This window comes from Humulus lupulus, chromosome 7, assembly GCF_963169125.1.
Source record: "Humulus lupulus chromosome 7, drHumLupu1.1, whole genome shotgun sequence".
Taxonomy (NCBI): domain Eukaryota; kingdom Viridiplantae; phylum Streptophyta; class Magnoliopsida; order Rosales; family Cannabaceae; genus Humulus; species Humulus lupulus.
In genome coordinates this window covers 179,660,467-179,678,650 of record NC_084799.1, presented here as the reverse complement: position 1 = coordinate 179,678,650, position 18,184 = coordinate 179,660,467, and the positions used below count along the sequence as shown (strand labels likewise).

The following is an 18,184-nucleotide window of genomic DNA, read 5'->3' as shown; positions in this document are numbered from 1 at the left end:
CTGAGGACAACTTATTATGCACTGAGCTCTATTTAAGCGGATTGGAGTCAGTGGAGTAAACAGAGGGTGCGACCTAAGGGCGTCGACCCTGATTATCATGTGATTTGATTATTATTATTGATTGATGGATTTGTCATGCTGAATAGCTGAGTGTTGGTTTGTTGATTCTCTGGTTATGTCTATGGACTATGTGATTAACGTTGTATGCTAAGTGTATGAACATGCTTTAAGGATTATTCAATTGTTATCATTGTTTGTACTATAATGTTATATTTTCTTGTTGGGCCTTGGCTCACGGGTGCTACGTGGTGCAGGTAAAGGCAAGGGCAAGCTTGATTAGCCCTGAATTGGAGAGCTCTGAAGGCAGAATGTACATGATCAGCTGCTCGGCCACCACGGTTGAGGAGGAGACAGGAACAGGAGGACCATAAATGTCTGTTTTGCCCTTAGAGTGGCTAGTAATTGTTTGTACTCTGGAAATTTTGTAAACTGACTTTCAAACACTGTTTCTTTTGGGATCCCTTGTACAAAATATTTAATTATATGAAATGTATCTTTTGTGACCAAAACATTTTAACCCTAGTTCATTAATGGTTTCTGTGACACGTTTTTAACTAAATGAATTGATTAGCAAGTCCTGCACCTTTATAATTACACAGTGTAGCGGTCTTGGCTATCCAGGGCGTTACATCTTAATTCTAATATTTTAATATATTAAAAGATTTAAAATTAAGTTGTTAGTCTATTTTTAAATTTGAATTTGAATCTTTGTAAAAATATCTAATTATTTAAATCTCAACCAACAAAAATATCTTGTTAAAAAAATATTTTTAAATGATGAAACAAATATGATATTTTTGGCTTTGATTATAAATAATTAATTTTCACATTTTTAATTTTTAAAAAAATTAAAACAAATCAGATGACGGGTACTGTTCACCGTGCGGGTGGTGCGCGTTGATGATTGGGCTGCAAGGGGACGCGTGTGCGCAGACGATGCGCGTGCGGTGGCTGGTGGTGTGCGCAGGGGCGAGCGCAGGCCAAAAAAAATTCGAAATTTTTTTTATGCAATTTTTCAAACCAAAAACGTTTTCTAATTAATTTTTACTATGTTTTACACAAAATAAAGCATATATAAAAATTAATGGCATAGAAAACACAACAAAATAACCTAAAAATTGCTAATAATCACATAGAATTCAATATGCTTCATAAAATCATGAAATCCATCAAATTACTCAACATATCAAATAATTCAATTTTTAACATGTTCATGCATGAAAATAAAGATTACCAAAAGGCTCTGAGGTCAGTTGTTAGGAAAAATTATACATGATCTTTATTTATTTTCATGTAGATCTACAATTAAATAAGTTAATATGAGAAAACTAGAACATATTTCTAAAATTGAATTCAAAGAGAAATAATGATAAGAATACTTACATTATGCGCAACAAAATAATAGAGTCATTCATCAGTTTCTCTAACCCTTGTATCCTTTCTGTCACATAGTATTACCAAGAAACTGAACCGATCTTCAATTTTCTTCACAACCTTCCAAAGTATCATTAGAATCACCTAGACTAGAGTGGACAATTCTCAACACATGAGATAGATACAGAGAGAAGAATAATAGAAGAGAAAAATTGAGGCTTAGAAAGGACTTATGTTTAGAGAGAATCTAAACCCTATCAGAAACTTGTGTTTGAAAATCTGAACTTATATTTTCATCTCCCGCTTAGCATTCCTTTTATAGACTCAATTAGGTCATTTATTTAATTAAAAATCAATAAAATAATAGCCAATTAACAACCCTAGGTCAAAATTATCATGGGCTTTAGGCCCGTGAAATTTCCCATTTGATTATAAGCCCATTGGACTTAAAATCAAAGCCTGCATTATTTTCTATTGATTTAATTAATTAAATAATTATTTAAATCCTTTATCAAATTATTTATTTATAATTTGAACATTGATTTAAACTTATTTATTAATTTAGATACCAATTTATCTTAATTAATAAATCTGCCATAATTTCTCTTTTCTTCTCAAAATTATATAACTTTGTGAAACTATCCAAAATTGACCTGGTCAACTTTGATAATTCTAATTGATAATTAAATTAATTAATTGAGACTATCTAGAATATTTTACCAAGGTACAATGGGGACCATGTGCCTATGAAATCAAGCTCCAATAAGTTATCATAAATCTAACAAATAAATTTACTAACTTATTAATTCCTCGTGACTCCACTAAAGACTTGGAATTGCACTCTTGAATTCATATAACGCTCTATAAGAAATATAGATACGTTATTAATTATCCATTATTACAACCATAATTGTCACTCAATCTTCTATGGACAGTCAACAATGAGATGAGACTAAAATACTATTTTACCCCTCATTGTATTTTATCCTTAAAACACTTAGTTCCTTGTAAATGATATTTCAATAAACTAATATTAATTAATGAAATGAGATCTCTATCATTTAGCACCTTGAACCAAACTAAAAGGAAACTATCATTTCACTTCTTCATCAGAAGCTATAGATGTTCATATCTATGATTAACACTCCCACTCAATTATACTACCGAGTTCCCAAGATGTAAGAATGGGCTAGTCCGTAGGGTAAGCTGGTAATGAACAAGTCAAATAACTCAAATAATACAATCAGTTAGAATACTAACCACTCAGAATTGAGATTGAATTAACCTGTGGTCAACTATATGATATGACTAGAATATATAATAATGATATGTTTACTTATCCTATCTACTGCCAATATCGGTCTTGTCCGATGTAACAAATACACCCGATCTTATCTACTCTGCTAATGTTTTGGAAAGAACATAACACTACGATGTGTAAGTAGATCATATCATAGATTGGCAAGTCAGTGTAAATCCTGTGCACTGACTAATCTTAGGACTAACTTATATTTGAACATATAATCATATTTATATTCCACTGTGATTACGTCACTATAAATACGATTAGCTATATGCTCGGGATTTATTAGAAGTGTATATTAAACAAATAATCATGAAAATAAAACATGTGAGCAAAGTGATTGACCAAGTCAAAAAGTGATTTCTATTCTTTTATTAATAATAAATGAGATTACAAAGATATTTGGGTTTCAATTAGGGCATAAAACCCCAACACAACCCTCATTGGTTCAGGTATCAGTATACTCTGAACACATGTATTTCACTCGCCACACTAACCTTACTCTTTTACGTTTGTCATGCTAACAACCATGGTAATGTGAGTAGTACAACACTTCACTAAGTACCACGAACAAAATGGTCAGGTCGACCACCCCATGGGTGATAGGCCAACCACCCTATAAGGGACATGGCTAGGAGTCTCCCTACCAATGCATTTTTTGTTTTTGTTTTTTGTGCTTTCGGAACACACGTTAAACAAATGTCCTAGAAAAACTTGAGCTTGCTTAGTACTAAAGGTCATGTCCTCATTGCTTATGTATACCCCGATCGGTATGTACTATATGCCCCCTAAGTGATCATGGGTTTAAAAGCCTTGGTCACTTGCTACTTGACCATGCCTTGCTTCGAGCGTTTAGACACATAGTACTATCCTTTTCACCCAATGATGCAAGCAGCAAATGCTTGTCCCTCATTGGTAGTCGGGTGATGGTTTCATACTCAGTAGTAATGATACCTACACACAGATGTAGATTGTGTAGCCAGTGTCGATCACGATCCACGTAATCTCTCGTGTACTCGTTATAATGATTGTAGACAGAAGTGTCTAATATGGACCAATCGGGTCTTGATGGGCTAATCGAGCCTGTAACGAATCTTAGATCAAATTATCGATTGGTCCCTCAAGGACCAGATACAATTATGATCCGATGATGGAAACTGGTATTTGAACCAGTCTTTTTTTTTTATCGTATAGGTCGATAGGTTCCTCAAGAACCAGGATCGATCATGATCAAATAATGGCGACTGGTGCTCACACCAGTCTCTTTTGTTGATCGTATGGGTCGATAGGTTCCTCAAGAACCATGATTGATAAGGTCATTTTTGTATTAATATTTGTTAAGTTTTTCTATGCTTGGATGGTGTTATGATAGCATTTTTAATAGTTTTAACTAAGTTTCGTGATTCTACAACATATTTTCTACGTTGCATTTTATGATGATAAATCTGACATTTTGGTGGCAAGTGTAGTTAAAATAAAGTTTTAGGAGTATTCAAAGCTTTCGGGATTAAAATGTGGAAGTGGTGGCAATGTGGAAGCTATCTAAGATCAAGAATTGAAGAAATTGGAGGTAGGCCGCGGCTCAAAAAACTCAGGGCGCGGCACTTTAAATGGAAATTGCACTTTCAGAATTTTTTCTTCTAGACAGGCAGCTGCCTATGGTGCCAGGCCGCTGCCTGAGGGACAGATTTAGGCACAGATTTTGTTCTAGGCCGCGGCTCGCATTTTTCAGGCCGCGGCTTGCTACGTCATTTTCAGATTTTTTATTACTTTTTAATTAGAATTTAATTGAGACTATAAATGATGATTTAGGGTTAATTTGAGAGGGATCTTTATTACGGTTTTAAGAGAGACAAACACTGAGAAAGGGCTGGAGAGAAGACTACAAGACTACACTACTTTTGTTCATCAATCTAGTTTCTTTTCTTCCCTTAATCTCTTTAATTTTAATTATAATTATGTTTGTGATTATGATTACTATTATGGAGTAGATTCTTTTTAGGTTAAGGGTTAATTCAAAACCGAAGACATGAATTCTTGATTATTGATAATGAATATTGCTCTTTAATTTCTCTCAATATTAGATTGTTTCTATTTTTCCAATTGAATGCTATGAATCTTGTAATTTCTTGTTAGGTGGCCAACTAATTAAGGTTTTACATTGTTCAATTGTCATCTTAGAATTACTACTCATCTAATAGTTTAGGATTCTAAGTGTATGTGATAAATTACAATTGATAGTTATGTCAAAAGAATTGTTGATTGTGATGAAAATAGAACCTAGGTTAAATGAATTATATGCTTCATTAATTTATTGCCTAGATTAACTTGTTTTCATAGGACTTAATGCTTTATCTAAGTTAAATAAATTGTATGCTTCATAGATTTATTGCTTAGATAAAAGAGTTAATTATTGAGCGCTTCGCCTTGATTACTTATAATAGGGAGACTGAGATAATTGACTGCTTCAGCGTTATCTGCGGGGTTAATAGTTTAATTGAGAAATTTGAATAATATTTATTATTAGTGATTAGGAATGATTTTCGAGGGTGGAGATTAACCTTTAACTACTTCTTAATATCGTAATATCCATCTTTAATTGCTTTCTAGTTTATGTTATTTAATTTTGAGTTAAAAAAATCAAAATCCCCTTTTAAGTTTTAGTGTTAATTCTTGAATAATAAAGTGAACGATAGTCCTCGTGGGTTCGACTTGTGCTTGCTATTATACTGAAATAATTGAAAGTTTTGAAAGAAAAATCATTGTTAAATTTGTGTGGTATACGACAGCCATCAATGATCGAACATGATCAAATAATGGCGACTGGTCCTCAGACCAGTCTCTTTTGTTGATCGTATGGGTCGATAGGTTCCTCAAGAACCAGGATCGAACATGATCAAATAATTTGGCGACAAAGTCCTAGGACCAGTCTCTCTTTTGGATCGTATGGGTCGATAGGTTCCTCAAGAACCAAGATCGAACATGATAAAATAATTTGGCGACAAGGTCCTAGGACTAGTCTCTCTTTTGGATCGTATGGATCGATATGCCCCTCAAGAACCAAGATCGAACAGGATCCATAATGGCGACAGGTCCTCGGACCAGTCTCTTGTTTGGATCTTATGGGTCGATAGGTCCCTCAAGGACCATAATCGAACATGATCCGATGGGGTTGATAGGTCTAAAATGAAAGCACCATCCCTTATTGAAAGAAATTTAAAGAATTAAGCGAAACTTAAGAAATTAAATTCATTGTAAGCACAATGGCTGTTACATAGATAATTAAAAAAATAATACATTTGCAAATTAAAATTTGTCGCCGCTGAACAACTTCACTAATAGTACCGGCAAATCTGTTCGCCATTCCAGTAGTTTTTTATTAGTTCTTCATTCAGTCGAGATATCTTGTATGTCCCTGGTGGGATCACCTCCCCCACAAGGCATGGCCCTTCCCAATTAGGTCCTAGTACCCCTGCTGTAGTGTCCTTAGTGTTTAGGAACACCCTTCTGAGTACTAAATCTCCAATTTGGAATTTTTGATGTTTCACCCTGGAGTTGAAGTATCTGGCCACTTTTCGCTGGTGTGCTGCTACTCTGAGACTTGCCTTTTCTCGTCTTTCTTCGATTAAATCGAGCGACTCTTTTATTGTAATTAACCTTTCAAATGTGTTTGGGATCCCAATGTATACAGTAAACGTTTTAGTTAAACGTTGTATCTTTGACCAAATTTTTTAAGCCTAAACTGTTAATTACACTTAGTTACACGATTATGGCCAAATGACTCATTTAGCGAGTTAGCACTGTTTAAAATACACAATGTAACGGTCCCTGGTTAGTAAGGCGTTACAGTTTCCATTCTTGTCATGCCTCTCAGATGCCTGACCTTCCTCTCCTGTTTTGTTTCGTATGTACCCCTTGGAGGGGGCCTTCGGGTTGGTAACACTCTTACTCCAAGAGGAAGTGTTATTCTTCTTAGTCATGGAGGAGGCAGTCTTGGACTGCATCTCTTAATCCTGTATCTGGGAAAGTGGCTCTGAGAGCGTCCTTGGGGTTTGACTCCTCCCCCGGAACTCCTAGTTACTACTGTCACGCATCCCTGCTGCTATGGCCTGAGCCTCCCTCATCGCCTAAGCAGCAGCTTCAGCGTTTGCTCGGTCTAACTGGGTTGCCGCCTCCAAGGCCACAACAGCCTCCTGGTGCCTCTGGTTAGCTTCTTTCTCCCTCTGGATCATCCTTGGACCTACTCATCTATCTCCCGCCGTTGTCGTTCCGTAGTCACCCACTGGAGGGAAATTTCTACAGCAAAGGCCTCCTGCCTCGCTAGAAATTGCGCCATCTTCTTTTGGTGAGCGTCTTGTGGATTCTCAACATCAGGTTGATCTCCTACCTCCACCTGAGGTTCATTAACGGGATCGACGGGATCCTAAGTGGTGGAATCCCTGGGAGTCATCTTCTTCGTCTGGCTAGGTTTTGGAGGCATCGTAAAATTGATGAAAATGTGTTTTTTGATTTCGTACTCTCAATGAAAGCACCAAAATGTTGGCTTGTGAAATCGGGCATTGGTTGTGTGTACGATATATGACACATTTTGAACGATATAAATGTAAATATACGACAGAGTACAAATATCTAAACAAAACACATAGAAATTTATAGTGGTTCAACCTTGTTCTGACGAACAGTAATAACCTAATCCACTTAGTATTTAGTATTGAATCACTCAATTGACAATTACAAAGATGAACTGAAGAGTTCACTCGTCACAGATTTGCCTAGAAGTTAATTCAAAGGATCGATCCAAAAGTCTCTCCCTCCTCTCAATCTGTCTTTTATTTATAATACCTAGGGGCTGTTACATGATCAGCAAGACTAGGGATCGTGGTTTGGTACACGATCATTGGGAGTGGAGATACATGTCCACCTTCCCATGATTATGAGATCGTGGGTCTTCTCGTCGTTTCTCTGGATCGTAGTTGATGATGCACGATTGAAACCTTCAAGAAAACACTAAGTCTTAGTTGGTCTATGAGACTTAGGTGCTAGGCCCAATGACCCTTTAGAGCTTGGGTGCTAGGCCTGTTGATTTCAGCTTGAACGAGCGTGCACTTTATCCAACGAAGTGTATTTGAGAGTTTAGGCCGACCACCCCATGTGGTTCTTAAGCATGCTAGGTTGACTACCCCTAGGGGTTGGGGTCAGCCGACCACCCCTAGGGGGCTAGGGCTAGGTCGACCACCCCTAGGGGGTTTAGGCCTGGTCGACTTCCCTATAGGTCTTGGACCTATCCATCTTTGTTCATCGGTCGTTTTTAATACTTCGTCGTTTTTTCCATGACTTGTGATGCCACGTGCCACTTTCTCATTCCCCACGTCATCTCTTGAATTTTGAGGGATAACAACACTATTATTAAGTTTTTAAAAAATGTATGAAATAAAAAAGCATAAACATAATAAAAATTGATAATATCAAGATAATTGAGATAATGTAGTTATTAATATTAATTATAAAACAACAATGTATGTACGAATATTTTTTAATAAAATATTAGTTTAATTTATAAAAATATTAAATATTTTTAAAAATGCCATGAAAATATTTTTTTATCATATCATGTTTGTTATTGTCATAAATTAAATGTCCAAATATTTTAAGAATGATTCACCATTTATTTATATTTTTTTATATACTTTCAAAGAAAAAAAAAACAAAAATAGCATTTATGGACATAAATGATACGATTTGAAAATGTTGGAGACCTAACTGATACAAAATTAATTTTTGAGATTTAAGTGTTACAAAGTGTAAAAAATGAACGTATTTTTATTGATATGAAAATCAAAATTAATTACAAAGTAGAGCTAGACCCAAGTATATATAGGCTAGTAAGATTACAAGAGGTTAGATTAACCTGTCTAAATAACCTAAACAGATTTAACAAACTAATTAACTAAATTAGTTATAAACTAATAACTAATATAATTCTAAGGTTCTTCGGTTTAGACAATGGAGGAGGGGGAGAAGGTGGTGAAGCACAACCATAAGATCTTAGGTGATATAGTGTTTTAGCTGTCCTTCGATTTACAAAATGGAGGAGAGGGAGAAGGTGATGAAGCAATAGCCGTCAGATCTTGGGTTTCTCTGTGAAATGAGTTTTGTTTATCATACTGTATTTTATGGTTTGGATTTTGAATTCAAAGCATTGTAGATTTGGTTTGTGTTATTTCTGATATTGTGTTTTGGGGACAAGGGAGGCCGCAGTGGGGTTGTATCTTTGAAGTTCTAAATCAAAAACGAAATGATATTTGAGTATAATCATTACAACTATTCTTAATATACTTAGTTTACAATTCACTTTCAAGATAAGTACTCCCCTTGGTACATGACAAGACTTCATTTATTTTCAATAAAAAACTGGAAAAAAAAAAGGATACTTCCTACTTCCTAAATCAATTTTGTAGTGGCAGATGATGTGGACACAACTAAAGATTTGGAAACAAAACAAAAAGAAGCAAGAGAGAAAAGAAGAGACAGAGGGTATAAAGGTAATTTTCTCAAAAGATGGGAAGGGGACGCGTACTATTTTCGAATCCCATCTTAGGTGACTCGTGTCTTGCTAGAGAAAAGAAGAAGAAAGACTCGGTTTAATTTTCAGGTTTGGTTCGCCACATCTCTCTCTTCCCCATTTAGACCCCAATTTTGTTTTTTTTCTTTTTCGCTCTGACTCATTTTTTTTCTCGCTCTAAATACTTATATATTTATATATTAGTATTTATATTTCATAACTGCTCTGCTCTGTTCTGTCTCTCATTTCCGCCATCTTTGATTCTTTATTCTTATTTGTTTAGTAAAATAATAAAAGGAGTGAAAATCTGAGATTCTGTTTACTGAATTCGGGTATTAGATTTGGATCATTGGAGGGTTCAAGAAATAAGACTGAAATTGAAAAATGAACATGATGGATCCCGAGTTCATTAGACTCGCTCAGGAGCAGATGAGTCGCATGTCACCTGCCGAGTTAGCTAGGATCCAACAACAGGTTTAATCTAACCCTTCAATTTCCATTTCGCTCTCTTTTTATTACTTTTTAAATGTTGAAAAATGCTTTCTTAGGTATGCTTTTCCACAATTTTACTAGTTTCTTTTGTTATTCTTTGTTTTTCCGAATTTCATTTTTTAATTTAGGACAAATTCGCTGATACTAACTTTTTTTTAAAAATTGATTTGCTTTTCTTTTTAATTTTATTATTAGTAAAATGGGACACTTATAGTTAAAAGTTAAATTGGTTGGTTTTTTTTTTTTTGTCAAAGTAAAGAGAATTTATTAAATCTGAGAAGTGGGTATGTTTGTAATAGTTTTTTGGTTTGTTCATGATATTTTTCCAAATCAGGTCATGAAACATTCTATTTGTTACTTCTATGTTAGACTCATTGTATCGTGGGGTTAAAACATTCTTATAAGATCACTTTCATTGATAATTGGGGTTTTGGTTTTATTAGAATTCACCTATGATCTCCTAACTGGTTATGGTTGTGATGGTAATTATGCCTAACTGGTTATGGTTGTGATGGTAATTATGCCTAACTGGCGCTGCAGATGATGTCTAATCCGGAGTTATTGAAGATGGCCTCTGAAGGCATGAAGAACTTGAGGCCTGAAGACCTGAAGAATGCAGCAGAACAGTTGAAGCATACCCGTCCAGAGGAGATGGCTGAGATTGGAGAGAAGATGGCTAACTCAACGCCTGAAGAGATAGCAGCTATGCGTACACGTCTTGATGCCCAGATCACTTATGAATTGAATGGAGCTCAGATGCTGAAGAAACAGGTTTGCTTTTTCTTATCTTTTACTTTTGCATTTTGAGCAATTTTAATGTTAACATTGAGATTCTTAATTTTTATGGCTCAGTAAGCATTGCATTAAGTTAGCCACCTACACGATGAAAGATAGTATGCCTAAGCTTAAGTTCTATTCTCAATACATTTTGAACGTTAAATTCATTAACTTTTGTTTTATTGACTTAGAGGGTAGCGTGGATTTTGTCATTTGTAGTGCTGCCAAGACGAAATGAACTATTTTATTTGTTTGGTACACCAACTTTATTAATAATTACTAGCACCACATGATGTTAGCAATCTTAACTTTCGTTTTGATAAACGGGGAGCAGAAAGTACTTAAAAGGGAAAGAATACCCCATTATTATAGTTATATGATATGTATACCTGAGACCTTTAGATCAGGAACCTATTTGCCAAACTCGCTTGTGGTTCCCTTTAGAGATGAAAGGAAAACCTTCAGCAATTTATAGGGAAATCTTTTTCATTGCTTTCTGTAGAGATGAGGCCTATGCAAGTTGGCTAGATGCCTCAACTGAAACAACTACCTTCCATAGGCTTTAACCCTCTTACTGATAGGAAAGCTGTGGCCCAAATCCTATATAGTAGTTTCGTTTATAGCTTAAAAAAATTATTAGTGTGACTTAGAGGATGGGCAGTTTTCCATTTTTTGTTTCTTTTAATGATACTCCTCTACTATTTCTGATTTTCTGAACATGGAATGAAGAGTGGATTATAGAGTTAGAATGAAATGAAGAATGCGTAAACTGACAATTTGATTATCAATCTCTGTTTTTCCACATTAAGACTGATTTATATGTTTCTTAAAAGTTCGACAAACTCAAAGAAACTACATACTGATGAAAGGGCCGCATGTTTCACTAAAGGACCCTTAAAATATTATCTTTATTTATACCTTTGCTTGAGAGGCATTATATTAAGAAAAAGATGGCGAAAAAGGTGTGCTAAAAAAAGAGCAGAAGACTTTTTTTTCTTCTTTTTTTTAAGCTCTAAAATCTTGAAAAAAAAAAAATCTTAACTAGATCATTTGGTCTGTAATGTTTTTAAACAACTGCTGTTAATTTTAGAAATCTTAACTATATCACTTGATCTGCAATGTTCGTGCTAGTAGAGAAATAACTGCTTTTAATCTTAGAAAATCTTAACTATATCACTTGATCTGCAATGTTTCTGCTTCTAGAGGGGGAAAAAAAATCAAATACTGTCTTTAAAAAACTCTTACCCGCAATTCGATTTATTTAATCATTTTTTGTTGATTAAGGACTGATTAGAACATCAATGATCAGCCATTCGATTATATAGTGGAACATATATTTCATAAAGTGTTCGTAGATTCCCCTAGTCTATCTTCCTTGTCTTCGTTCACACTTGTTTTGCATATAATTTGGCAGGGAAATGAGCTTCATAGCCAGGGAAAGTACAATGATGCCTTGCAGAAGTACTGTCTTGTGAGTATATTTACTGTTACTTTGGCCTACTTGAAGAGAACTTTCTCTACTTTCAGTGTGAAACTTTTGGTTTTTGAGTATGATTAGTACTTTTCATCTTTGAAATCTTAGGCAAAAAAGAACCTAAAAGGCATTCCATCATCGAAAGGTCAAGCACTACAGTTGGCATGCTCACTAAACTTGATGTCATGTTACTTGAAAACAAAGCAGTTTGATGAATGCATAAAAGAAGGTTCTGAGGTATTGAGTTGTCTTCCTTTTGCTTTCTATTATACTATATATCAGTCAACTGTGATTAATAATCAAGACATTTATAATAATAGCACCAAAGCTAGAGGACTGTTTGTTATCTAATATTGCTTTTGTATTTTCTCATTTTCAATCTATCAGTTCTGATCTTGTAATAAAAAAATTGTTTCAGAAAATAATGCTTTTATGTTCAGAAGGTATATGCAGATATTAACAATTCATTAATGCTCTTTTTCTTTTTTAACTTGCTCATCAGCTTAGAAATGTTTTACATTGTTACAGGTATTGGTATATGATGTGAAGAATGTGAAAGCACTTTACCGGAGAGGTCAAGCATATAAAGAACTAGGTCAACTACAAGTGAGTTTCTTTTAAATGTCTTCTGAAGGATGTTTATGCAATTGCCCTGCTAACCATTGGGGGACATTCTTGTTGTTAGGATGCTGTCTCTGATCTTATCAAGGCTCATGAAGTTTCTCCTGATGATGAAACAATTGCAGAGGTCTTGAGGTGTGATTTCTTGTGAATGATCTTCTTGGACTTTGTTATAGCAGATTAACATCAATTGTTCCTTCTTTTTCTTTTTTTTAACTAGCATATATTGTTTTAACAGGGATGCTGAGGAAAGATTACTGAAGGAGGGAGGTGCACGTGCACCAAGAGGTTTGTTAATTTTGTACTTATTTTATTTTCAGTTGATGTTAGTTCATTACTTTGCATGAAGTTTGTATGAAGCTTTATGTTAAACTTTGTAAGTTTTATTTTATTTTTGATTGATTTTTAGGCTTAGTAATTGAAGAGATAAATGAAGATGAGAGTGCAGCTTCTTATGACATTAAACGTTCATCAACACAGTGTTCAGTCACACAATCACGAGACATCAGTGACTCAGGTAAAACAGAGAGAGTGTCTTCCAATGGTGGTCTGTCAACCAATTCTGAGCATTTGCAGGCTTTAAAAAATGATCCTGAAGCTATTAGGTTGGTAACTTGGTATCTTCATATCGAATGTTAGAAGTAGGTCTTATTGTTAAAATTTGATGCATTAGATTGTGTAGGAATTTTTAGCATGAGCATTATTAATACAGAAATATAACCTTTATTTTTAACATCCATGTTGATCTTGCGGCTTGTAGGTTTCTGCTCTAAAGGAGTTGTTTTCATTTTTTTTAGGCACTCTAATTTTGTTTTTGTTTTTCTTTGTGTAAGAGGACATCTACTTTTGTTTGCTCATGCTACATACTTTCGTACATCTCTCTCTCTCCCCCTCCCTCCCTCTCTCATACACTTATATATAAACAACCTCTTGCTTGATATTTTTAGTGCTGAAGCTAAGCCAATACTGCGTTTTTATTCTAATATGCTATCGAAGTGCTATTTTACTCCTCTAGGGTCTCTTTTGTTGTAAGGTTTCTCAGAGCTGAACTAAAATTTCATACAAGATTTGTAGTTTTCACGTTGGAAAACTGGCTCCTTTTTTTTTCTTTTTAAAAAATGTACTATTCTCAACGTTTATTTGTTGCAATTTTTCTAGTCTATTTTTTTTAATTCAAAGCTTTGCAACCCAAGTAATTTATTTTTGTGCATGTGTGTCTACATTAATAGATCATTCCAGAAATTCATTGCAAATGCTGATCCTGAAACTCTTGCTGCTTTGAATGCTGGTAATTCTGGAGAGGTAAATGCTGACATGGTAAAGTCTGCATCAAACATGATTGGCAAAATGTCAGCTGAGGAACTTCAGAGAATGTTTGAATTGGCTTCCTCATTTCAGGGGGATAACCCAAGTATTATGGGAGGCCTTGGTACTAATGACAGTTTCAAACCTGGGCCGGTTCCTCCAAATCTGACACCTGACATGCTGAAAACAGCATCTGATATGATGAATAAAATGCCACCAGAGGAACTTCAGAAGATGTTCGAAATGGCATCACAATTGAGGGGAAATAACTCATTTCCAATGCCAACAGTTCTAAATGCGGCTGGACCCAGTTCAGATGGTGGTTTTAGAGCAGGACCCAGTTCTGTTATAGATGAAACTAATGTTCGAGGCGAAAGTAGTTCACACGGTACATCTTTAAATTCAAGAAGTTTTCCAGCTCAATCGAGCTTCCCCACCCCCACTGGTGATCTGCAAGAACAGATGAGAAACCAAATGAAAGATCCAGCAATGCGGCAGGTTTGCCTTTTTTACCTTATGAGACATTTTCATAATCTTCTGAAGCCTTTTGTTATTGCTATTTTATTTTTAAATATTTTACCAACAAAATTACTATGTGCATTGAATTATTTTCGTTTCAGACTCGAGAGGAGAGCATCTTATGACCAAGCAATTGCTGCATTATAATATTTTGTTTTTCAAGACTAACTTTACAAAAGTGGGATCAGTTTTCTACTCACTAATAGTAACATTGGATTCCAAGAAATTATTGATTTTTTAGATTTTTTGTTATCTCTTGGGCCAATTTATATGGGTTGTTTACTAGAGTAAGATCTGTGCCTTAAAATTATTGAGTGAAGATGGGTTGACAGTATTTTGACTAGGTACTTGACTATTTGATGATGGAAAGCATAAGACTTTTACAATTTTCTTACACGTCCATTAAACTTTCATTAAAATGATATGCAGATGTTCACATCAATGATAAAAAATATGAGCCCAGAAATGATGGCAAACATGGGTGAACAATTCGGTTTCAAGCTTTCCCCAGAAGATGCAGAGAAAGCCCAACAAGTGATGTCATCTTTAACCCCAGAGAGCTTGGATAAAATGGTACTTTCTTAGATCCCAAGTTTTGGCTTTATGTTATTCAAATGTATACCCTAAATTTCTTTTTATTAGGTTAATCACTTTAATTTTTTCAGTTTGGTGCTGTGTTAGTGCTAGTAACCTAGTACTAGTACTAGTACTAGGGCATGATACCAAAGTAGTTAATGTAATATAGAGACTGTGAGTTAATTTACTTAGACTTGGATGAATTCACAACTGACTTGAGTTATAACAACCTGGTTCGCTGCGTAGAACTCGTAAATATGAATGAGGCCTTTTGAATGCTTGAAACCACCTCCTTTTCTTGCCTTGAGGAACTTGATCTAAGGACCTCTCTTTGTGTAAAAGTTGGTCAGTAAGGTAATGTTGTATAATTAACGGCTTGGATTTTTTGTTTTGCTTCCTTGTCCTCTTGAGTGCAAGTCAAACTCATGATAGGTGAGCAATCACGCACTCCCTATACCTCACTAGTTTCTGTGACTTTTCTAAAATATCTGCTACATGGAAGAGTATCACCCCTGAGCTTGTCAAAACTAAGAGAAACTAAAAAGCTTTACTTGTTGTTTTAATGGTGTCAATAGTGTATATTATCTTTGTACAAATTTGAAAGTTAAATCTTGGTACTACTTCTTGATACAGATGCGATGGGCAGATAGGATGCAAAGGGGAGTGGAAGGTGTGAAGAAGACAAAGAATTGGCTTTTAGGTAGACCCGGTATGATTTTGGCTGTAGTCATGCTTATCTTAGCAGTAATCCTTCACCGGCTGGGCTATATTGGGGGCTAGAATGGAACCCATGCTTGTTAACTATCTCACCAACTAGTTCAACCTGTAGATGAGTGAATTGGTCAGAATCAAGAATCCTTTATGACAATATATAACCTTATGTGGAGGTTAAATGGTGCTATACAATGTGGAAGAAAAGAAAGGAGGGAATGGTTTTGTTTTCTAGTGGGTAGAATTGGTGCCCAAAATATTATTATTTTCAGGTACTAGTATTGAATTTGTTTCATTTTTTTGGGGTACTAATTGGTCTGGCTTGTACTGTAATATAAGAAAACATTTAGAGAGAAAAGTTTGCCAAAAAGGAATCTCACAAAACAATGGAGTTTATCATCAGTAATTTCTTTAGTATGTAATGTTAAATTGGTCCACTTACCACACTCCAGTTCTTTATATGACTAAATGGTATGGCAAGTTTTTAAATTTTTTGTTGGTTAGTCGTATGGTTTTTGAGCTCATCTTATACCTGGACCTCTTGCTTATACCAAATGTAATAATAAGATAACTTAACAGTGATATATTTGAAGGAATTATTACTTAGTTTGGCTTTGTTAAGATTAAATAGGAAATTGTGTCAGCATTCATTATCACTCACACTTCTTATTTTATTAATTTATTTTATCCCTAATTTTTTATTTATTGAAAACGCCTTTAGTACATTAATAATAATTATTATCTCTTTCCTTCTTTGAAACTTAATTTTAGGTTTTATTCATCAGTTTTATTTTCAGTAATTTTTAATATTATAGCCCTTTTATTAATTCCATGACATTTTAGTTATTTAAATAAAAATTGACATAAGTTTGCTCCATGCCACTCCAATACAAATTGGAGCAAATGCTAAAATAAAAGTGACATCATGTATTTGCTATTTTGTTTTATTTCTTGGATTTTATTTATTTAATTTTAGGTTTTGTTAATTAATTTTATCAATTATTATTTTTTAAATATTAATGTTACTTAAGTGAGGTACATTTGTCTTTTAAAAAAAATGGACTAAAACAAATACAAGAGGGCATTTTTTTTACTATTTAAAATAATAATAATATATAGTTAATTTTAGCTTTTATGAAAACCCAAAGTCAAACGTAGTAATATGCTTAAACTGAAGGACAAAAATTGTAATTTCTAAATTGATATTTTACTTTAATATACCATATATTTTAAAATTTTCCCTAAAATAAAATGTTGCCACTAGCTTATCTTCTTTCATATATTTTTATTTAGTTTTTTAATTTGATAGAATTTCAATTAATTTAGGGTGCTTTTGGAAAACCATATTATAATTCAAATTTTTTTTTACGTAATTGAAGTGCCCTAATTACACTTTTCAATTCTCATGGTCCCCCATGAAAATTGAGTGTAATTACTAAAACCTATCAATTTTAAATAGTAGTTATTACATAATATTATTTCAATATGTAATTACTAATTCTCTTGCCAAACATGACAATGAGAATTCAATATGTAATTACTAACTCTCTTGCCAAACATGCAATGATGACAATGAGAATTCATATATAATTATCACTTGACATCCGAACATACTTTGTATTTTAAAATAGAGTATAATTGCTACGCTAGTAATTACACAGTAACTTCCAAACACATTTTTAAAATAAACGTTGGCTTGCCACCAAAGAAAAAGGAAAAAAACATTGACCAAATCTTGTGCAATGAATTTTTTTTTTATCTATTTTGGAAAAGATTAAAGATTCACTTAATGAAAAATAATGTTTATTTAGGTAAATAATACTTGAAGTCCTCAACCTTTCTCATATGTATTGTTTAGGTTCCCAATTTTTTTCAAATATATCATATGATTTTTTTTTCATTTTTAATCAACATCAACCCAATGGGCAATGCAACTGAAAATTACCTCCAATGATAAAGAGTTAAAATCAAACTGAATACTAATTTTTTCCAATGTATGAGCCACTTGGTTCCCCTCACGAGGAACAAAGAGGCAAAAACCAACATGACAAGAGAGATAAAATGTAGAATATTACCAACAATAAGATTATCACCAGAAAACCCCCATCGTTTGAAAAGCTAGAATAACATTGCGATAGTCGCTTTCTAAGCTATAAACACTATTTTAGAGCCTCCAAACAGTTAATAAACTCAACTTTATAAGGGCCCTACGAAGACTTTAGGGGGAGAGACATAAACTAAACCATATGACCACGATCATCTCGCACCACGACACCAACCCCAATCAAGCCACACTACGAACACAATGCAGCAGATACATTCAATTTGAAACAACCCCTATCGGGTGACTTCCAAACCCAAGCCATATCCCCCATACATGAAACTGATATGTCACGTGTATGACCATCCT

At 34.2% G+C, this 18,184-nt stretch overlaps 1 protein-coding gene across 1 annotated transcript; it reads left to right on the top strand.

The window, feature by feature from the left end:
• The first annotated feature begins 9,243 nt into the window (after positions 1–9,243).
• LOC133788883 (outer envelope protein 61) lies at positions 9,244–16,277 on the top strand. Its single transcript, XM_062226519.1, has 12 exons — positions 9,244–9,389; positions 9,639–9,773; positions 10,332–10,562; positions 11,983–12,039; positions 12,151–12,279; positions 12,571–12,648; positions 12,728–12,798; positions 12,902–12,951; positions 13,073–13,268; positions 13,893–14,466; positions 14,917–15,060; positions 15,697–16,277. The coding sequence occupies exons 2-12, from the start codon at positions 9,684–9,686 to the stop codon at positions 15,841–15,843; spliced, it is 1,767 nt and encodes a 588-aa protein (XP_062082503.1). The 5' UTR covers positions 9,244–9,389; positions 9,639–9,683; the 3' UTR covers positions 15,844–16,277.
• Positions 16,278–18,184: the final 1,907 nt, after the last annotated feature.